Source organism: Dasypus novemcinctus, chromosome 9, assembly GCF_030445035.2.
Source record: "Dasypus novemcinctus isolate mDasNov1 chromosome 9, mDasNov1.1.hap2, whole genome shotgun sequence".
NCBI lineage: Eukaryota > Metazoa > Chordata > Mammalia > Cingulata > Dasypodidae > Dasypus > Dasypus novemcinctus.
This window is the reverse complement of record NC_080681.1, coordinates 32,754,751-32,778,427: the sequence shown is the minus strand read 5'-3', so window position 1 is coordinate 32,778,427 and position 23,677 is coordinate 32,754,751. Positions and strand designations below refer to the sequence as shown.

The window sequence follows — 23,677 nt, the reverse complement described above, 5'->3', positions numbered from 1 at the left end:
GTAGGTCATTGATTTTAGCTCTTCTGGTTTTGTTTTTTCTTCTTTTTTAATGTAAGCAATAAGGGCTATAAATTTCTCTCTCAGCAGTGCTTTTACTGCATCACATAGGTTCTGATATGTTGCGTTCTTGTTTTCATTCTTCTTCAGATATTTATTAATTTCTCTTGCAGTTTCTTTGACCCACTTATGATTTAAGAGTGTGCTGTTTAATCTCTATGTATTTGTGAGTTTTCCTTTTTTCTGCCTGTTGTTGATTACCAGCTTTATTCCATTGTGATCAGAGGAAGTCCTTTGTATAGTTTTGATATTTTAAAATTTATCCATATCTGCCTTGTGACCCAACATATGGCTTATCCTGGAGAAAGATCCAAGAGCATTTGAGAAAATGTATATCCTGCTGTTTTGGGGGTGCAGTGTTCTGTTTATGTCTGTTAGGTTTAGTCCATTTATCATGTTATTGAAGCTCTTTGTTTCTTTAATGATCTTCTGCCCAGATGACCTATCCAATGATGAGGGTAGTATATTGAAGCTCCAAATATTTTTGTTGAGACATCTATTTCTCCCTTCAGTTTTGCCAGTGTTTGCCCCATGTAATTTGGGACATCCTGGTTAGGTGCATATGCATTTATGACTTTTACTTCCTCCTGGTGAATTACCCCTTTTATTACTATATAATGGCTTTCCTTGTCTCTAATGACATCTTTGCTTTTAAAACCTATTCAATCTGATGTAAATATAGCTACTCCAGCTTTTTTATTTTGTTTTGTTTTTTTGGCTACTGCATGCACAGAATATATTTTTCTGGCCTTTCACTTTCAATCTATTTGTATCCTTGGGTCTAAGGTGAGTTACTTGTAAACAGCATACCAATGGCTTATATTTTCTTATCCATTCTGTCAGTCTGTTTCTTTTGATTGGGGAGTTTAGCTCATTAACATTCAATGTTATTACTGTAAAGGTAGTTCTTATTTCACCCATTTTGACCTTTGGGTTTTCTCTGTCATATCTTGTTTTCTCCACTCTTTTTACACTTTTAGTTCTCATAAGGGAACTCATTTCATCAAAGATCTGCTATTCTTCTGTGTATGTTTCAAATTCTTTGTGCTCACCCAATATCTTCTTGATAGCTTTAATCTCTGTAGCCATCTCATTGAATTTATTAAGGAGATTTGTTTGAACTTCTATGATTAGTTGTCTCAACTCTGTTATGTCATATGGAAGTTTAGTTTGTCCCTTTGACAGTGCCAAATCTTCCTGTTTCTTGGTATGAATTATAATTTCGTGTTGGCGTCTTGGCATCTGATTTACTAGATGTATTTATTCTTGGCTCGTTTTCTCTCTTTAGTCTAGGACTTTCCATTTTTGACTTTGTGCTACAGCCCATCTTTAATACTTAGTTCAACTTACTTTGGAAGTTTATAGTGGCTTGTGTTTAGCCGATCTGAATTTTTTCAGCACTTTTTTATCTGTTTCTTGCCCTTCCTTCCTTATTGCAGAATAGGAGCTGAGGGTGTGGTTGGTACTGTAAGCCATGGAGGCTGAGGGTGCCCACGTTGCCCCAGGAACAGTGAAGTTTCTCCCATCTTTATCTTCTGCCAGGGATAGGGAAGGAGCTGCAGCCATGTGTAGTCATTCAAGTTGTGCAGGCCAAGACCATCTGTAGTCGCCTAGAGAGACATGAAGCTCCATACCCCTTTCTCCCTTGCCTGGAGCAGAGATGGAGCCACAGGTGTGGGCAGCAAATTAAGCCAGGTAGACTGGCAAAGTACCACCCCCCACCCCCCCACCCCCCACCAGAGGTAGGAATGAAGCCTCTGGTGTGGCCAGTAGTCTAGTCCATTCAGGCCAAAAGTGACTGCTGTTGCCCCGAGAGGGTAAGGAAGCACTGCCCCTCCTCCTGCTCTATTAGAGGTGGGATGGAGCCACAGATGTGTCCAATAATCTAGTTCACATGGGCCAAAAGCAGCTACAATTGCCTGGAGAGGTTGAGGGAGCATTGTTCCTCCTCCTGCTTTGTCAGGGGGAGGGATGGAGCCACAGGAGTGCCCAACACTCCAGTCCATGTGGACCAGAAACACCTTCAGTTGCTTGGAGAGATTGAGGAAACATTGCCCCCTTCCTCCCCTGTTCTATTGGAGGAGAGGAGATGTATCCACAGCTTTGACCACCAGTCTAGTCTGTGCAGGCGAAAGCAGCTGCAGTTGCCAGAGAGGCTGAGAGAGCATTGTCCCTTCTGCCCTGTCAGGGATGGGTATGGATCCACAAGAGTACCCAATACTCTAGTCTGTGCAGGCTAAAAGCACTTGCAGTTGCTGGGAGAGATTGAGGAAATACCGTCCCCCTCCTGTCCTTTGGGGGCAGGACTGAAGCCACGGATTTGTCCATTAATCTAGTTTGTGTTGGCTGAAAGCAGCTGTGGTTGCCTGGGGAGACTAAGGGAGCATTGTCCCTTCTGCCCTGTCAGTTGCGGGGATGGATCCACAGGAGTGCCCAACACTCTAGTCCTTGTGGACTGAAAACGCCTATAGTTGCCCAGAGCAGTTGAGGAAACACTGCCCCCCTCCTATCCTATTGAGCGGAAGATGTATACACAGGTTTGTCCATTAATTAGTCTATGTAGGTGGAAAGCACGTGCAGTTTCCTGGAGAGGTTGCTGCAGGTTTCCCCAGCTTCGCTGGAAGTGGGACTGGAGCCTAGGCTAATGCTGCAATCTGATCTGGGTGGAAGGAAGCTAGTGCCCACCTTCACTGTGACTTTCAGTCAGCCCCGCTTTGCCTCATGCCAAGGGTGGAGTTAAAATCTAGCCTACTGGCCTCTTTCTGACTAGGGCAGAACTTTAGCTGTTCTTAGGATTGGATTTTAGCCAGCCAAATTTACTAAGTAGCTGAAATCAGTGCCCAACCATCTCTTCCTCCCTGTTTTTGGGAAATGGAGCTTCCAACTCCAGCTGGGGAGTAGTTCCCAAGGTAGCTTGCACCACCAGTGGAGGATGGACACATGCCTCCACGGCATGGACTGCTATTCATGAATCTTCACTGCAGATGGGCAGTCTCCTCCTTCTGTTCTTCCAGTGGTGTTGCAGGGTGCTCTTCTGGTCTCCTGGGCCCCCCAACAGGTGATTCAGATAGCTCTGGCTATCTATTAAAACTGCCCTGTAGGATGCACTCTCTGTTGGTACTTCCTACTCTGCTGCTATCTTGCCCCCTCCCATATCTTTTTTTTATTTATTTATTTTTTTTTAATTTTTTATTGACTTTGTAATAATATTACATTAAAAATATATATGTGAGGTCCCATTCAACCCCACCCCCCCACCCCCCCTCTCCCCCCCCCAACAACACTCGTTCCCATCATCATGACACATCCATTGGATTTGGTAAGTACATCTTTGGGCACCTCTGCACCTCATATACATTGGTTCACCTCATGGCCCATACTCTCCTCTATTCCATCAAGTGGGCCCTGTGAGGATTTACAATGTCCGGTGATTACCTCTGAAGCACCATCCAGGGCAGCTCCATGTCCCGAAGATGCCTCCACCTCTCATCTCTTCCTGCCTTTCCCCATACCCTTTGTCCATTATGTCCACTTTTCCCAATCCAATGCCACCTCTTCTATGTGGACATTGGATTGGTTGTGTCCATTGCACCTCTGTGTCAAGAGGAGGCTCAGATTCCACCTGGATGCTGGATGCAATCCTCCCATTTTCAGTTGTAATCACTCTAGGCTCCATGGTGTGGTGGTTGTCCTTCTTCAACTCCATCTTAGCTGAGTGTGGTAAGTCCAATAAATCAGATTGTAGGTGCTGGAGTCTGTTGAGGCTCAGGATCTGGCTATCACATTGTCAGTCCAGAGATTCAAATCCCCTAAATATATCTTAAACCCCAACATTAACTGCACCTCCAGCACATTAGCATGAAAGTCTTATGAAGGGAGATCCCATCTGAGTCCAGATTCATCACACATAAACACCATTTCCAAAGAGGGGCCATCTGCCCTGGTAGTTAACCCCATCGGCCATGACCATAACTCCCATGGGTCTCTTTAGCCCTCAAAGGAACCAATATCTGGGGGTTGTATCTACTTTATCTGTCTCTCTGACTCTGCTCAGTTGTGCATGAGGGCAAACCTTCTGCCAGCCTCCAGACTCTTTTTTAGAAACTCGTAGCCATATAAACTCATTTCTCCTTTCCATTTCCCCCTTACTTTAGGTCAAACAGCATTTTAAAGTCATGGTATTTTATGTAGACATGGATATTCTGCTGATCCGCATTGAACCTTGCGTATAAGGTCATTTTCCAGTTGCATCATCAGTTGGTAGTTGATAGTGGTCCCTCGTTGCCAGGGAGGCTCATCCCCGGGTGTCATGTCCCGCGCTGGGGGGAAGGCATTGCATTTACATGCTGAGTTTGGCTTCGAGACTGGCCACATTTGAGTAACATGAAGGCTGACAGAAGGAAATTCCCAGGCACAAAGTTGCTCTAGGCCTTGTTCTTATTTTGGGTTTATCAGCTCACAAGCATAGTCATTAGCATCTGGGGCTCACTGTTGAACCCTCACTCCCTCCTGGTCCCCACCACTGTACCTCCCCTCCCATATCTTTTAAAATGTGTTCATCAGATTCTAGGAGATGCAACATGGTCCAGGGTAGTACATAGAATTTGGCATCATTTGTACCTGGAATGAAATCTAGTTCTCTTTACTTTCAAGTTAAGTGACTTTGGGCAAGTTTCTTAACCTCCCTAATCACACTGTCATATCATCTGGAAAACTCCTCCCATCTGCTTATCTCATGTGGCTCTTCTGCTCAGATAAGATTGTTCTGAATATATTTTTCCATGTACTTTCTTTTGGTTGCTGTGGGGTTAAAATTTATCATTGTAAATATATAACAACCATATTTAATTTGATACTGTCTTATCTTCAATAACATATACACTATACCCCCCCAGTCCCCCACATTTTTTTCTCTACTTGTTACAAATTATATGTTTGTATGTTCTATGTCCAAAACCATCAATTTATCATTGCTTTTATGCATTTGCATTTTAACACCTTTACCAAAAATTTTTTCTTTGTTATTTTTTTTTATTCTATGATCTCTTTTTGTTGTTGTTGTTACATTCACAAAAATATAAGAGGTTCCCATATAATCCCCACCCCGCTTCACCCCACTCCTTCCACATCAATAACTTCTTTCATCATTGTGGCACATTCACTGCATTTGGCAAATACGTTTTTGAGCCCTTCTGCACCACATGGATAATAGTTTACATTGTAGTTTACAACTCTCCCCCAGTACATTCAGTAGGTTATGGCAGGATATATAATGTCCAGCATCTGTCCCTGCAATATCATTTATTTACTGTCTAGTGTTCTTTCCTTTCTGTCTGAATAACTCCCTTTACCATTGCTTATAGGGCTGTTCTAGTGGTCATGAAATCCCTCAGTTTTAATCTGGGAATGTTTTAATCTCTCCCTGACTTTTGAAAGAATGAATTGCTGGATACGAAATTATTGGTTGGCAATTTTTTCTGTTGGCACTTTAAATAATTCATCCCACTGCCTTCTTGTCTCCATGGTTTCTGATGAGAAATCTTTGCTTAACCTTATTGGGTTTCCTTTGTACATAACTTCTTCCTTTTCTCTTGCAGCTTTTGGAACTCTCTCCTTGTCCTTTGCATTGGGCAGTTTGGTTTCTGTGTGGCTGGACATGTGTCTCTGAGTTTAATCCTGTTTGTGGGTTGTTGAGCTTCTAGCATGTGCATATTCATGTCTTTCATTAAATTTGGGGAGTTTTCTGCCATTATTTCTTTCACTATTCCTTCTGCCCTTTTCTTTCTTTTTTTTTTCCTTCTGGAACTCCCATAATGAATATATTGGTATGGTTGCTGATGGCCCACAGGTCTGTCTCCATTTTTTATTTTTCTTTTTACTCTTCATCCTGAATCATTTCAGTTGTCTTGTCTTTGAGATCACTTATTCTTTCTTCTGCCACCTCTAATCGCCATTGAAACCATCTGGGGTAGTTTTCAATTTAGTTTTTTTTTTTTTTTTTCAACTTTAGTTTTTCTCTTGGAGGATTCCCATATTGTTCATTCATTGTTTTCCTCATATACTTTAGTTATTTCTTCTTATTTCCCTTTTTAACTTTCTGGGCATACTGAGGATCATATTTTTAAAGTCTCTGTTCAGTGTGTTCAAAGTCTGGTCTTTTCATTGGTAATTTCTGGATGTTTATCTTGTGCCTTTGGATGGGCCATCATTTCCTATTTCTTTGTTTGTCTTGTAATCTTTTGTTGCACATTGTAGAATTAATATTTTAAAATGTTAACTCTGGGGTTTAGTCCCTCAGATCTGTTCCTTAGTTTGTGTCCAGCTAGTGATATGATAGTTTTTCTTGAATGCCAGGAGTTAATCAAAACAAACTAAGACAAAAAGCACTTTTCATTCTCTTTGCAAATTGGCCCTGCTTGGCTAATGGTCTCCTTCAGAGCTTAGCCCTTTTGTCAAGAAAATCAACCTGAGGCAAACGGTAGTACAGGGTTCTCTCTGTCTTATCTGAGCCTGCATGGAGCCAGTGCCAGGTAGTCTGCTGCTTTTCATTGGCTCAAACTTGCTAGGGGACCTTAAGAATTCCTTGTTTACACTTTATAGGAGTTTGCATGAATGCCCCTCTGCTCCCTTTGAAATAGACTCCTCCCTCTCCTGGGTACTCTATTAAGTTACTTAATAGTAGTCCTTTGCCTCAGGCTGCTTCACCTTAATTGTTTCTCACACTGTCTTAGTTTGCCTACAAGCTGCTCTCTGCCCTCAGGGCAAACTCTGGGATAGTGAGTCCATGACATATTTCTATGCTCAGTCTCTCAAACTTCTACAGGATAGATTAGCACTGACTACATACAATCCAGTGTGTATACAGGTTCCACTCTGCTGCCTCTGGAATAGAGAGCAAGGGACCAACAGTGTGAGCTCAAGCTGGCTCCTCCTTGCATTTTGGAGAAAGTGGGAAAGGGACCAGCAAAGCTCCTGGGAGCTTCTATGGGTTTTGAAGCTGTGTTTTCTTGATCAAGCATTTCCAAGTTATTGCAGTCTTTTAACCTTTTCTGTAGTTTTGAGGATAGTTACTATGTTTAAGGTTCCTCTGCAGTCTTTGTACTAGAGAACTTGGAACAATGGTTGCCCTCAAATCCAGTACTCTGAAGTAGGTAATCAAAGTTGGAGATCTGGTTCAAACCATGCAAACCAGGAGTTTGAAGGACTGGGTCTTTATGTCCCTTCCTCGTACCAGCCAGCTGCACCAAGAGCCCAAGCTCCAGTCCCCACTGCTGCCTGCCATGAGACTGGGGGAATGGGAATGGTAGCCACTGCAGGGAGAGTAAAACTCATCTGTTTTTCCCAGTTTACCAACCTTCAGCTCTTCCCTGGGTGCTGTAGTGTTCCACTAGAATCTGGAGTTTCAAAGTAGTTGATTTAGGCAGTTCCTGGCAGTTCAGTAGTTGTTTTTTTGGACGAACTGATTCCTGGAGCTTCCTGCTTCACACCTTTCCACAATCATCAGTTACGCTTTAACAAAGGTATGTAGACAGTTCAATGGAGAGAGATAATTTTTCAACAAATGATACTGAAATAATGGGACACCAATATGCACAAAATGGAACCTCAGTGTACATCTCATACAAAAATTAATTCAAATTTGATCATAGACTTCAATACTAAACAAAAGACTACAAAACTCTTAGAAGAAAATATAGGAGAAAGTTGGAGAGTCTTTATGATCTCGGGTTAAGTAAAGAGTTCTTAGATATGATACAAAAAACACTATCTATAAAAGAAAAAACTGAAAAACTAGACTTCATCAGAATTAAACATTTTTAATTTAAAGACACTGCTAAGAAAAGCTACAGACTGAAATAAAATACTTGTAAATAGCATATCTGCCAAAGAACTTGTATCCAGCATGTACAAAGAACTCTCAAAACTCATCAATAAAGAAACAACCCATGAGAAGTCGATTTGGCTCAATTACTAGAGCATCCACCTACCATAGGGGAGGTCCAGGTTCAAATCCAGGGCCTCCTGACCTGTGTGGTGAGCTGGCCACACGCAGTGCTGATGCGTGCAAGGAGTGCCATGTCGTGCAAGGGTGTCCCCCATGTAGGGGTGCCCCCCATTAGGGGTGCCCCACGCACAAGAGTGCACCCCATAAGGAGAGCCACCCTGCGCAATAAAAGCACAGCCCGCCCAGGACTGTGGACCAAGTTCAACATAGAAGTTACATAAAAGAGAAAGGGAGAAGAGATGAACATGTGATTTTATTTCTTCTCTGCAAAAGGAAAACTGAAGGAAATTTGACAAAATGCAACTTCTAAGTAATTTCAGTGTTATGTTCATATGTGAGTACTATATTCTTTTATGTATATTTAAAATGTTTCAAAATTTTAAAAAAATTAATGTGAAAAATCACATCTTGTTTTTATGTTTAGCTTGAAGCTCAACTAGAGAAAAAAGACCAACAGTTTAAAGAACAAGAAAAGACTATGTCCATGTTGCAACAAGATATCATATGTAAACAACATCATCTTGAATCACTAGATAGACTCTTGACGGAAAGCAAAGGGGTAAAATCATATTTATAAAAGTGCTACTTAAAAGCTGGCTAATTTAAATATATATATATAGTAGAGAAGTTGTGAACTTACAAAACAGTTGCGCGCAATGTGCAGAATTCTCATACAGCTTCCTTCCACCAACATAATACACTGTTGTGGAACACAGATTATAAGAGAACATCATCAGACTATTACCACTAACTATGGTCTATAGCGTTCATTTGGTATATTTTTTCCACACCCCCTATTATTAACACTACCTTCTTTGACATTGATGCAAGAACATTATAATATTGCTGTTAACTATAGTCCATAAGTTACATTAATTGTATTTTTCCCATGCATCACCATATTCACCACCTTGTAATGGTGATATACATTTATTCTAGTTCTTAGAGCACTTTTGTATATGTACTATTAGCCACAATCCTTATCTACCTCCAGATTCACTATTCCAGATTCACAGAACACTATAGACTGTTCACTAGTTTTCCTTCAGTTGATATTTACATCTCTAGACTTTCAGCCACAATACCATTTAAAAACCAGCCGTGTTAGTTATACTAACTATAATGTGTTACCATCAACACACTTTTACAGTCCATTTCCACACTTTTACAGTCAAGCTAATTGAAAATTCTATATGCATTAAGAATCAGTACTCCTTTTCAGTCCTCATCCTATATCCTAGTACTGTAGTCTAACTTTAACTCCATGTGTTTATTTTCATATTTAATTCATATTAGTGAGACCATACAATATTTGTCCCTTTGTGTCTGGCTTCACTCTGAAAGCTGACTAATTTTTAAAGTTTATGTTTCTGTACCATACCTTTTATTCTAATCAAATCATCAGTTCAGTTTCCCATTACTAATGCTAAAATATTTAGCACTTATATTTTTACAACAATCTGTATGTTTCAGGAAATGGAAAAGGAAAATACGAAGAAAGATGAAGCTTTGAAAGCGTTACAGAACCAAGTATCTGAAGAAACAATCAAGGTTAGTATGCTAAAAAATATTTTTAATTTTTCTTATTGGAGGCAGTCCCATGGAAGTTCTTTCGATCAGCAGAGTGATGCTTGTTTTTGTTTGACTTCATTCATTCAAATACATACATACATATATACATACATTTATATATGTTGTTTTTAAATGGTTTATATACAGTATGTATTGGTCAGAGTTCTCCAGAGAAACAAAACATATATATATAAATGTTGATTATTGATTATAAGAGAGTGACTTATGTGACTGTGGGCCTGGTAAACCCTTATGTAGGGCAGGCAATAAGGTAGAAACTCCAGTAAAGGTAATTCTCACACTTCCAAATTCTGTAGGGCAGACTACAGTTGGAAACTCAGATAAAGGTTATGCTGAGGTTGAGTTCGAATTACCCAGGGAAACCTAGCAGACTGAAGTTGAGGCAGAAATTTTTCTTTCCAATGTGTGAAAGCCTCAGTTCTGGTTTTTAAGATCTCCAACTCATTGGATAAGAAGATTCCCAATATTGTTGAGCAGGCACTCTCCTTGTAGATACAATCAACTGTAGATGCAATCAACTATAGATGTAAATCCATCCCTGAAATACCTTCATAATAGCAATCACGCCAGTGCTTGCTTGACTAAACAACTGAACACCATAATCTAACCAAACTGACACATGAAATTAACCATCAGACAATGAATAGTGTTTATTCATATGAAATGTAGACTCTAAAACTCTTTGTTGAAATAAGAACTCTTAGCAGTAGCAGTTTTTAAATTATTTAATTATTTTATTGGTTTATTAGTTTTTAATTAATTTTTATTTTGAAAAATGTCAAATGCACAGTAAAGTTTAAAGAATAATACAGGGAACTGTATCCCTCACCCAGATTAACTGTTAACTTCTAACTATACTTACTTCATTTCTCTGAATATATACACATGTCCATACACACATGCTTCTCTTTTGCCAGACCACCTCACAGAAGTCTATTGATGTCATAAAACTTTACACATTTAATGCATAGACATGCATCTCCCATGAACAGAAACTTCCTCCTATGCAACCACCCTGTCACCACAGCAGAGGAATTCAGTATTAACTCAGTAACATCATTCAATATGAAATTCAAACTGAAATTTTTCCAGTTGTTTAAAAATACCTTTATAGTTTTACTATGCAAAGCAGGTCTACAGACTAGTAGCATTAGCATCATCTAGGAGCTTGTTAGAATTGCAGAGTATCAAGCCAGGACTAAGGTGAAGTTAGCAAGGTGTCTCTGGTGCATATTTAAGGAGACACTTACCTCAGGGTTGTACAAGTGAAGGGTTGGTATTTTCATGACCCTGAGAATGAGTGCCTCAAATGTTGAGCTCTAGGCCCCGCCCTTGCCTCACCTGGTGCCAGCTCTGCTAAGGAATCAGAATCTGCATTTCAGTGGAATATCCTGGTGATTTGTATGCATATTAAAACTTGAGGAACACTAGCTTGTTCCTTCCTTTCCACAATCTGTGATTCAATTATCATTCACATATTGCACTTCACTCTTTAGACTGCCCCAGTGTAGACCAATCTTATTGCCTTCTATTCTTCATGATACTAAATCTTTTGAAAATTCCAGATCAGTAGGCATACCGCATAGGTTATACTATGTTCCTCCCAGTGTTTTACATGGAAGCATATAATGTTAGACCACTCCATTATTGGCAGTTACAACCTTGGCGTCTTATTTAAGATGATGTCTGCCAGATCTCATCATTTTAAGATCACCTTTTTTCGCTTTGTAATTAATACATAAATTGTGGGGTGATCTTTGAAGCTGTGTCAATGTCCTTCTCCTTATAGCCAATGGTTTTAGCATCTATTGATAAACCTTGCCTGAATCAGTTATTACATTTGGTAATTATTAGGTAGTGATATTTGACAGTCATAGATTTTATTTTTTTATCCATGTGTGGAAGATGATACAAGTACCAATGCTCATTCTCTTGCTTAAGAAAGAAAACTTATAAGACATTCCATAAAACAAAAGTTATTTCAAAAATTATTACCAGGAGCAACAAATGATTAACAAAGAATCATTCAGAATTACAGACATTTTAGTGGTTAATGGTTATAGTCACAGGCTATAGGGACAGTGTGTGAATTCTGTGTGTCTTACAGAATTCCTTTTTTAGAAATCAGTGGTTGCAAGGATAATGTCATTGTATAGAATAGTATCTGCATTAGGGACCATTTTTTTCCCTCATTTTGCTGACACTTCTCAGTTTAAAACTATAAACTAGAATGCTGTTAGCATTAAGAGAAGAAGAAAAATACTCATGAGAAGCTCAGGGTTACAATAAAGAAAAGAAAGGAGCAAGGCAAGAATCTTATTAACAGATGAAATATGGAGCAAGTATGTAAATTTTGGCCTATGAAAATTAGTTAATTTTGGGGGGAAAAATTTACAGAATTTGGATTGCTTTTTATTCTTTTGCCCTTTAATATTAAGGTAATATAAAATATATGCAGCTGTATGAACTCTTAAACAAACTTACATGGCTGCCTTTCTAAAAATGTATTTTGTTGATTCAGAGCTAAAGCATTCTTTGCCTAAGTTTATTTTTTTTCCCTCGCTGGCTAAAAGTTTTAATTTTCTTTGTGATTTCAGCATATTCACAATATTTGCACCTTAGCATCATTAACACTATACCCCAATTTGTCTCCACTTTCATATTTTTCTTATTCAAGGAGGCTCAAGCAGTAGTCATAAATACTGCCTACTATTTTGAGAAATCATTTTAGGGTGTTTTACCCCAGTCTGTCTTGCTAACCTTATCTCTTTAAATACTCATCTCTGAAAAATTCATACTCTTGATTCCATGAGCTCTGGCCAGCTTCTTACCATTCCTTTTCACAGTACCTACTCTCTAAACATACTCCCTCTTCCTGGAATGCCCTTCTTTACTTCTTAACTTGCTCAATTCTTGTTAATCCTTCAAGATTCCATTCTCTGGTTTCCTTTTTGGTATGCTACTTGCAATCAAGAATTAGTTTTCTCAATAAATCTCTTTTCTAATAGTGTTTTATATCCCAAGTAGGACTGTGAGATAACATTAGGAAATAAATCTGCATAATATTAAGTACATAATAAGCAGTCACTAATATTAGTTGATTTCCCTTTTCTTTTTCTTTTTTTGCTGTATAGGTCAGACAGCTAGATTCAGCGTTAGAAATTTGTAAGGAAGAACTCGCCTTGCATTTGAATCAATTGGAAGGAAATAAGGAAAAGTTTGAAAAACAGCTGAAGAAGAAATCTGATGAGGTAAATTCCTTTATTTATAGCCTGCTTTTCAAGTGATTTCTTTTTGAAATATTGTTTCTCTTCAGAATACTTTAAAAGTACAGCTTTATGTATTTGATATAAAAATATTCCCAGTAAAATGTGAATTCCAATTTTATATTCTTTAAGAAACATTTTTTTCAATGCAACATGAAATATAAAACCTTAAAATTATGTTTATTTTATTTCTATTTAGGAAACCTGAAGAAAAAATAAAACAGAGTAGTTATAATATGAAATGAATAATACTTAAAACATTGTTTTAAATTTAGAGATACAAAATTTTTCAAATTCTTTCCATTTTGTCTTTTTTCCTCCTCTTTAGAAGATTGAGAGTTAGGTTTAGAAGTTCAATTTTCTTTACTCAGATGAGTTTCTTAGATACTAGATTGAAGACTTTTTGATTTATCTCATCTCTCTATCATTGTCTAGCAATTTGCTTTCAACATAATAGGTACTCTCTGTTTGCTCAAAGGGGTAATTTTAGTGAAAAATTCTTTTATTTCTTTTTTAGAATTTATAATACATATATTTAAACCTTAAAGTAATTTTTAGAAGTACTATTACCAACAATTCTTTATTTAGTTTGTCTTGAATGTATCAGAAATATCTAACCAGAAAAACAGAAGTTCTTCTCTCTCTCTCAAATGGAGGAAATTTTATACAGAGCAATGGATTCACAGGTGATGGAAGAGTGGAGAAGTCAAACGGTGGATGCTAAGGAGACCCAGAGATTAGCATAAGCAGGAACCGTTACCATCCTTAAGTCTAGAGGAACATAAGGAAGAGATGTTGTGACTATAGTTCAGAAGCAGGGCTGTCCAATAGAACCTGGGGCCTCGTTAAAGGATCAGTCCAGCAGGAACTGAGCCTAGAGAAAAACTGCTACTCCTGGTCCCTGCCATTTGCTAAACTAGAATTCACAGGGCAAGGGAGCCTAGGGAGGGCAAATTCCTGCAATACACAGAACAGAGCAGAGGAAAGGCAAGGATAGATCTAAGAGCAAATATATAGGTATCCAACACTCTGTACTTTACAGTACATAATTTTATAAAATTAAAAATTAAAATAAGAACCTTTAAATTTTATATGGTCCTATCTTCTTCCCTCCACCTCTCCCCCATGAAGGTTTCTATAGCATCTTTGAGAGATAATCATATATTTTTTTCTTTCTCAAATATATAGAAATTAAATAGCCTAAATTATGTCTACTTTTACTTTTTAAAGTGGGAATATCATGTTTTTCACTTTGATTTTCTTTAAAATACTACAAATAAGTACATTATTTTCATATTTGTTCTACAGCCCTCAATCCACTCCAGCATAAATGGACTTGGCAGAGATGGAGTCTGGAGGCAGGCATAGTATAATAGGAGAGTCTGTTTGACTTTGGACTTGGAGTTCTTGGAAACAAGAATAGAGACAGCACTTAAACACACAAACTTAAAACAGCTAGAATTATAAACCTAGGTTCAAAGTAAATTAGGAAGAAGTGATAACCAGGTATGGAAGACCAGACTAGGGAATAATCTACCAAGTAATTCAGAAGGATTTGCAAGCCCATTTATTGCTGCTTAATTGTTAGTTCAACTGTGTATATTTTGGCTTACTTAGCCTACTAGAAACCTTAAGAATTCATCTTTCTCTTCATGTATGTTGATAAGAAACATAGAGAATAATCCAAGTAATACTTACTTTTGACTCATTTGTCTTTAAAGCAAATTGTAATATCTTACAGATAAAACTCTAATGCTAGTATTTTAATACTTTGTAGTAGCAAAATTGTATGGTTTTTATCATATATAGTTAAGTTTTGGAAATTTGATTTGATTAGTTCTGTTAATAATAGATGATGTTATAAAGCTGTTTCAGTATTTTAAGTCTTTGGATAGTCACAGATAACTCACTAGGTAAATAATTAAGGTAAGTGACTGGAACATGTTGGTAGAGAGCTATCTATGAAAACTGCATGCTGATTATCAACTGCAAAAAGCTAGTAAATATCCCCCTCAGCTTTTACCTCAGCTACATGATTGTGTAGTCATTGGAACTCCTTTGGTCTACCATCTGTAGACTAGGTTAATGTAGTTCTTCAAGCATAAATGTCAAAATACCCTTCTTTTTTTAACAATAATTTAATGTTCTTTTGGGATAATATTACATATAGTAACAGTAATACTTCAGGTAGAGCTTCATCCAGCTTTTCCAAGTGGGAAATAAATACAGTTGTGATTAACATAAGACTGACTCTGGGGTTCTAAATTTTTCTTAAATATAGGTGTTAATAATAGGGTACTATATGGGAATCTTGTATTTCATGCATGATTGTTCTGTAAATGTATAGCTTCTCAAATAATACTTTGGAAATGCTTTTAAAGTAGTAAAATTATGTGTTCATGCAAAATTACATTGTCAGTATAATAGAGAAAATAAACACGAAATAGATGAGGAAAAAACCTAAACACTTTCTGCACAAAGAATTCATTCAATAAAATCAGTCATTTTTTTAATAAATATCTTTATTCAAATTGATGAATTTAAAGTTTGATAAATTTGCAACATAACGGTAACTTTTCTGTGATGTACTTTATTTTTAAGTATCAATTATAGGGAGCTGAGGTGGCTCAAGTGATTGAGTGCCTCTCTCCTACATGGGAAGTCACTGGTTTGGTTCCTGGTGCCTCCTAAAGAGAAGCTGAGCAAACAGCAAGCACAAACAACAAAGGGGGTGGGTACTAAATAAATAAAATCTTAGAAAAAAACCGTTATGAGAATGCTTTTGCTTTGGATACTCAATACTAGATAAAGTTAATTTAAAGTGGATTTTACAGGAAGTGGATGTGGCTCAAGTGATTGGGCTCCCATCTACAATTAGAATGTCCAGGGTTTGATACCCGGGGCCTCCTGGTGAAGGCAAACTGGCCTGAGCAGAGAGCTGGCCTTCACAGAGTGCTGGCCCATGCAGAGTGCTGCCCCACGCAGGAGTATTGGCCTGCACAGGAGTGCTGGGCCATGCTGGCCCATACAGAGAGCTGGTGCAACAGGATGATGCAACAAAAAGAGACACAGAGGAGAGACGACAAGAGATGCAGCTGACTAGGGAGCTGAGGTGGCGCAAGAGAATGAGTGCCTCTCTCCCACTCTGGAAAGTCCCAGGATCAGTTCCCGGAGCCGCCTAATGAGAATACAAACAGACCCAGAGGAATACACAGTGAATGGACCCAGAGAGCAGGCAAATGGGGGTTGGGTGGGGGGGTGGTGGGGGGACAGAAATAAATAAATCTTAAAAAATAAAATAGATTTTACAATGTACTCTTACTGATTTTGAGGAAAATTAGTCTCCAAATATAATGATAAATTTAGTATAGGGAATATAATATAAAACCAGTTTGTCCTGTATGTATGTATGTATATATGTATTTGTTTACTTACTGAGGTACTGGGGCCAGGGATTGAACCGGGAACTTTTTATGTAGGAAGTCAGCAGTTAACCACTGAGCCACAGCGGCTTCCTTGAGTTGGCTTTTTCATTTGTTTGCTTGTTGTTTGTTTGGTTTTTTTTCTTTTTTTTAGAACATATCAGGAACTGAACCAGGAACCTCCTATGTAGGAAGGAGGTCCTCAATTGCTTGAGCCACATCCACTCCACTATATTTACTTTAAAGGAAAGCCAACTGGAAGTTAAAGGATAGTAATATGAAATGTCAGTGTAAATTTGATAAAGGTTAATTTTTGTGAATTAATATTCATGATCCAGCTAACATATTAGATACTTCAATATATGTAATTGAAGTTTTGCCATTGGCTAGATTACTGAAATAGATTTATTTTGTTGTTATGTGGGTATGGATTTCTTGGTTTTCAGCTTAGGTACTATAGTTTTACTCCTGCTTTTCTCTTTTTCTCCTGTCTTATTTGAATTTTTTGTTGTTGCTCATTTCTCCTATGAATGGGAAGATAAGTACAAGATACGGTGTTTCAGTAAAGGAAAAAATAATATTGAAACCTATCTTGCAGGAAAATTGGTTTTGTGTGAAATGAACTACTGCAAATGTGTGATCTGCAGTTTTTTTCAGAAGCTAGCAAAAGCAAAATAGGTGATACTAATACATGTTTACAGTAAATGAATTATTTCCATGCAGATAGAATTAATTAAAAACAGATTAACATTAAAAAGGACTACAATAATATTAGAAATTGTTTGGTTGTCTTTGATATCTAGGGTTCTCCAAGTTTATAACTTCATCATGTAATGAATCCTGAAATTGAATAGCTTCTTATTACGAGCAAAGAATATTTGGGCCCTAAACCCTTCATAATGCTGCTGAATGTTGAACTGATGGATAATTAAAAATAAGAACCAGCTCAGGATTCTCTTGCCCTATTAAAATGAATTTAAGACTCCTTTCGGGAAGCGGACTTGGCCCAGTGGTTAGCATGTCTGTCTACCACATGGGAGGTCTGTGGTTCAAACCCCAAGCCTCCTTGACCCGTGTGGAGCTGGCCCATGCACAGTGCTGATGCGCGTAAGGAGTGCCCTGCCACGCAGGGGTGTCCCCGCATAGGGGAGCCCCACGCACAAGGAGTGTACCCCGTAAGGAGAGCTGCCCAGTGCAAAAGAAAGTGCAGCCTGCCTAAGAATGGCACTGCCCACATGGAGAGCTGACACAACAAGATGATGCAACAAAAAGAAACACAGATTCCCATGCCGCTGACAACAACAGAAGTGGATGAAGAACACACAGCAAATAGACACAGAGAACAGACAACCAGGGCAGGGGGGAAGGGGAGAGAAATAAATAAATAAATCTTTTTTAAAAAAAGACTCCTTTCTTTTGGATTGATATTTATTGAAAGGATTCTTTGCTTTCAACGAATGGCTTTCTTTTTTAAATTTTTGTTCTATAAGCAACAATGAAGAAAACTTTTAAAGATTTACTTAAATCAACTCTCAATTCTTCAGTTGATTTCATTTTTCCATTTGCATGCACATTTTTCATAGTCATATTAAATGTAATTTTTTTCTTAATATCATTTTGTAAAATTTTGAAGGAGTAGAGTTGTTACTTTTTGTGGCATTGAGCTCTGATTTCTGACTTTTATTAGAGGCTGTTGAAATGGAATATACATTTTTTTTTTCTATTTTTTGTCACCCTTTACACTGGAAGGCTCACACATTTCATCCCATCTCTGTACAAAATCAAATAATTATAAAAGCGAAAAAATTGTTTGCTATTTGCTACTTTTTTCTTTTTATCCCACTCCGCCCTTGCGGCTTTTTGCTTGCTGTCCGCTGTCTGTGTCCCTTCACTGTGCATCTTCTGTGTCTGTATTTATATTTATTTATCAGCCCCCCCCCCCCCCCGCCTTGCACCCTGCTTGCTATCTGCTGTTTGTGTCCATTTGCTGCATGTTCTTCTGCGGCATTTTTGCTTATCTCCCTTTTTTGTTGTTGTTGTTGCATCACCTTGCTGAATTGGCACTCTGCGCCGCTTGCGGGCCAGGCAGCCCTCTGTAGCGCTTGTGAGCTAGCGGCTCTCTGCAGCTAGTGGGTGAGTCTACCTTCACAAGGAGTCCCCGGGACGGGAACCCAGGAGCCTCCCATATGGTAGACGGGAGCCCAACTGATTGAGCCACAGCCACTTCCCTGCTACTGTCTTTTTAATTATGATTTTAAATGGTTGTATCATTTTTTTGAGATGCAGTTTGTTTATTATTAACAGTAATAGCCATTACTTACTGAGGACCTAATATATGGCAGGCAGTGTCCTAATATGGCTAATTCTTAAAGCAATGCTGTGAGGCCATTAAGCTGTAAAGGGGGTTCTGGGAAGATGGCATTGGAGTAGGTCGGCAAGGCTAAGCTCTTCTGCAAAAACAGCACAGGAGGGGCAGAAACTGTCCAAAGAAGCCAAGAATTCTTGACTGACGGTTTTTCTCTTTTAATACCCCTAATATATTATACCGCTGCCTTTTTGCTTCCATGGTTTCTGATGAGAAATTGGCACTTCGTCTTGTTGAGTGTCCTTTGTATTGGATAAATTGCTTTCTCTTCCTGCTTTCAGAATTCTCTATCTCTGCTATCTGACATTGTGAATATTAGGTGTCTCAGAGTAGGTCTATTCAGATTTATCCTGATTGGAGTACATTGTCCTTCTTGGGTATTGATATATATATGTCTCTAATGAGGTTCGGAAAAAACCTTGGCCATTATTAATTCAAATATTCTTTCTGCCTACCCGTTTTCCATTTTCTTCTTCTGGGACACCCATAACGCATATGTTTATGCATTTTGCATCGTTGTTCAGTTTCCTAGATCCTGTTCAATTTTTTCCATTCTTTTCTCTTTCTGTTCTGTCTTTTCAAGTTCAGGTGTACTGTTTTCTATAGTAATTTGCGTATTCATTCCTCAGCCATTTCAAATCTGTTGTTATGCTGGGCCATATTATCCTGTTTCTTAGTATGATTTGTAATTTTTTGCTGATGCCTTTGTTATTATGTTAGTTTACTCTGATGGTCAATTTCTCTCTCTTGCTTAGTGGTTTTGTTTCATGGCTCTTGTTTGATTTTTGGTTCAACTTATTATAAAACTTTGAAATTGTTGACTGGTGGAATCAAACTGAGATTTCAGAAATAGACCCTCTCATCTATGGTCAAGTGATTTTTGACAAGGCTGTCAAACCCACTCAGCTGGTTCAGAACAGATGGTGCTGAGAGAAGGATATCTATATCCAAAAGAAAGGAGGGGGGGGGGGAGGGAGAGCAGGAAGGAGAAGAAAGGGGACCCCTATCTCATACTTTACACAAAAATTAACTCAAAATGGGTCAAAGATCTAAATATAGAAGCTAGAACCACAAACCTCCTAGAAGAAAATGTAGGGAAACATCTTTAAGATCTTGAGTAGGTGGTGGTTTCTTAAACCTTATACCCAAAGCATGAGCAATGAAAAAAAAATAGATGGGACCACCTCAAAATTAAACACTTTTGTGCTTCAAATAACTTTGTCAAAAAGGTGAAAGCACAGCCTATTCAATGGGAGAAAATATTTGGAAACCACATACCTGATAAGGGTTTAATTTCTATGTTATATAAAAAGATCATGTGCAACTCAATGATGAAAAGACAAACAACCCAATTAAAAAATGGACAAAAGACGTGAGTAGACATTTTTTTAAAAGGAAATACTAGTGGGGGAAAAAACACATGAAAAAATGCTTAACATCATTAGCTATTAGGGATAATGCATATCAAAAGTACAATGTGATATCATTTCACACTTTACAGAAAAGCCATTTTTTAAAAAATGCAATAAACTACAAGTGTTGGAGAGGATGTGGAAAAGTAGGAACACTATTTCACTGTTGGTGAGAATGTAGAATGGTATACCCCTCTGGAAGACAGTTCAATGGTTCCTTCCAAATATAGATCTGCCTGCCGTATGATCCAGCCATCTCACTACTAGGAATATATACAGAAGAAATGAAAGCTTGGACTCGAATAGACATTGCACACCAATGCTCATAGCCATGTTATTCACAATTGCTAAAAGATGGGAACAACCCAAGTATCCATCAAGCCAAAGGATGGATAAACAAATTGTGATTTGTACATGCAGTGAAATACTATTCAGGTGTAAGAAAAAATGAAGTTGGGATGCATTTGACAACATGTATGAACCTTGAGTGAGATATGGCAGAAACAAAAGCACAAATATTCTGTAGTCCCACTATTAGAAATTAAATATGAGGAGTTAAAACTCATGGAAGTTAAACTGGGTTTATTAATATAGGTTACTAGGAGATTGTAATGAGAAGGAGGATCTGATTCTTAATATATGTAGAATTTTTAATAAGGTTGATTGTAAAGGTGTGGAAATGGATAGAGTTGATGGTAACATATAATGAGTATAACTAACACTGCTGATTTATAAATGTGATTGTGACCGGAAAGGGTAATCTAGGGACATAAATGTCCGTTGAAAGAAAGCTAGAGGATAATACAGGGACTGTGGCACAATGATTTTGGTAGAGTATGAGGATTGTGGTTTATAGTACAAATACAGCAATGTTCTTTTACATTGTTTTAAGAATATGATTAATACATGGGGAAAATACAACTGGTATAGCTTGTGGGATATAATTAACAGTAATATTGTAATCTTTTTGCAACAATGGCATAGATGATACAATAACAGTTCTAAGGTTCACGAATGGGGGGGTATGAAAGGGTATGTGATTTTTCCTGTTGAGTAATGAAAATGTTCTAAAATTAACTGAAGTGACAACAGCACATCTCTGTTATGAAAATGAGAGCCACTGAGTATACATTTTCGATGAACTGTATAAAGCATGGGACTGTATTACACAGTAAACCCTGTGGTGGATGATGGCCTGTGGTTAACAGTACAAATTTGAGAGGGTTCGCAAATACACAATACTAATTCATGGTATTAATAATAGGATAGGGAAGCAGACTTGGCCCAGTGGTTAGGGCGTCCCTACCACATGGGAGGTTCGCGGTTCAAACCCTGGGCCTCCCTGACCCATGTGGAGCTGGCCCAGGCGCAGTGCTGGTGTGCGCAAGGAGTGCCCTGCCACACAGGGGTGTCCCCGCGTAGGGGAGCCCCATGCGCAAGGAGTGCGCCCCGAAAGGAGAGCCGCCCAGCATGAAAGAAAGTGCAGCCTGCCCAGAAATGGCACCACACACACAGAGAGCTGACACAGCAAGATGACGCAACAAAAAGAAACACAGATTCCCGTGCAGCTGACAACAGAAGCGGACAAAAGAAGACGCAGCAAATAGACACAGAACAGACAACCGGGGTTGGGGGGGGCGGGGAGAGAAATAAATCTTAAAAAAAAAAAAAAAAAGAAGTGGTTTGCAGGGGTTACAAACAAAACAATAGTAATCACACTGATAACGTAATAAATAGTCCTTAACATGTATGGCTCTTTTATTTTACAGCTATAGTTTATTATAGGTATCAGTGAGGGTAAAAAACACATCAGGTAGAGTCTAGAGAAATCTATTACTTCCTATGTTCTCTCCTTGCTGGAAGGAATCACACAGAATGTACTCCTTTCTCTAACAGCAAATTGCAACAACACATGTGCAATGTTTCTGCCCAGGGAAGTCTGCTTAAAACTCAAAAGTTCAGGATTTTTATTGGGGACTATGGAGCCCTATCAAAGTTCTAGACTCCCAGAAGAAAAGCAGGTCTTCATGTCCCTTCCAGCAAAACTACCTTATCATTTAGCAAATGTTTAAAAAGTCACATTGCCACATGCCAGCCAAAGTCCAACCCTGCAAGCAGGCCCTTCTAACACATCTCTCGCATCAGAACAGGGAACCCTCCTTTCCCACATGACCAACTATAACCTTGAGTACAACTGCCCCACATCACAAGTAGGAATAATTACTAAATAAGTAAGACAACTTTGACATTTTATTGCTTTTTATTTGAAATATTTCATTATGAGAACATTTCATGTAATGAGGAATGTGTATATTTTTTAGGTATATTGCTTACAGAAGGAGCTAAAGATAAAAAATCACAGTCTGCAAGAGACCTCTGAGCAAAATGTTATTCTACAGCATACTCTTCAGCAACAGCAACAAATGTTACAACAAGAGACAATTAGAAATGGAGAGCTAGAAGACATTCAAACTAAACTTGAAAAACAGGTATATTTTATTGGCCAAAAATTATTTTATTTGCCTGAAATAGAAACTTAAAAACTTGTTCATAGATTTTTGGTTATATAAATTGCTATTTAACTTCAGCTCTTTCATATTCTAAGATATATTCTGTATTTACATGTACAACACGTAGTTATAAGTTCTATTTTCCTTTGTAATTCAACCTCCATTTCTAATACTGTGGCCACATTTTTGTCATTCCATGCAATTTAGTTACAATTTACTCCTTTTATCAATCTCTTTCTTCCTGGACTTGAATATCTGTATCATTATACCTTCCAGCTTGTTCTTGATTCAGGACATGGTGTGGTTATCCCTGAGGAAATGCAAAAGCAATGCACTAAAAGAAAAATCCCTTTAAAAAATCCTCCTGCTACTTATTTCTATAAATAAATTATTATTCCAATGAAAGAGACCTAGGGAATTTTATATTAGAAACTGATCTTTTCTCTTTGAAATTCTTCTGAATTATTTAAGCAAATATTTCAGTTTCTTGTTTTGTTTGGTTTCTCTTCTCAAGAAATCAAACTATCATTTAAAAATGATAGTCCCCAGTAATCTTATACCTTACCTTTTTATCATTTGTTTTGTTGGGTTGTTTTGTTTTTTTTTTAAATTTACTTCTTAATTAATTCCCAGCCTCTCCCATGGAACTATACAATCTCCTCTCAATATATTCAAACACATCAGACAGGTATTCTGTATATTCTTTTTTTAGAGGCATTACTCTGGTGGCTGTCCATCCTGTTGTTTGCTATGCCTGCTGTACAGCTTCATCCTCAAGTATATCTTCATCTCATAAGTGTTTGATTCCCATTTCCTAAATCCTTTGTCACTGCCTCTGTTTTTTGCGGGATTGAGTATGATTCTTGATCCTTCTAAAACGTTTTTCATTTCTATCATTTTTCTCAATTTTTTTTCCTTAATTCTACCAAGTCATTTTTATTCTTCATTTGATTTTATTTTTTAAAGATTTTGTGATTTCTTTGAGAATCAAAACAAGCTTATATTTTAAATTTTCTTCAGTATTAGAGGTAAATCTTCCAGTATATA

The 23,677-nt window shown here is 37.9% G+C and overlaps 1 protein-coding gene across 5 annotated transcripts in view; it reads left to right on the top strand.

Annotated features, from left to right (window-relative positions):
• Positions 1-23,677, top strand: part of CCDC18 (coiled-coil domain containing 18) — a 112,514-nt gene that overhangs the window by 52,431 nt on the left and 36,406 nt on the right. For all 5 annotated transcript variants that reach the window (XM_012526693.4, XM_023589920.3, XM_012526691.4 and 2 more), the window contains 4 exons: positions 8,487-8,621; positions 9,536-9,613; positions 12,790-12,906; positions 22,442-22,609. In XM_012526693.4, the coding sequence (XP_012382147.1) occupies positions 8,487-8,621; positions 9,536-9,613; positions 12,790-12,906; positions 22,442-22,609 (498 nt within the window). The remainder of the gene's footprint in view (positions 1-8,486; positions 8,622-9,535; positions 9,614-12,789; positions 12,907-22,441; positions 22,610-23,677) is intronic.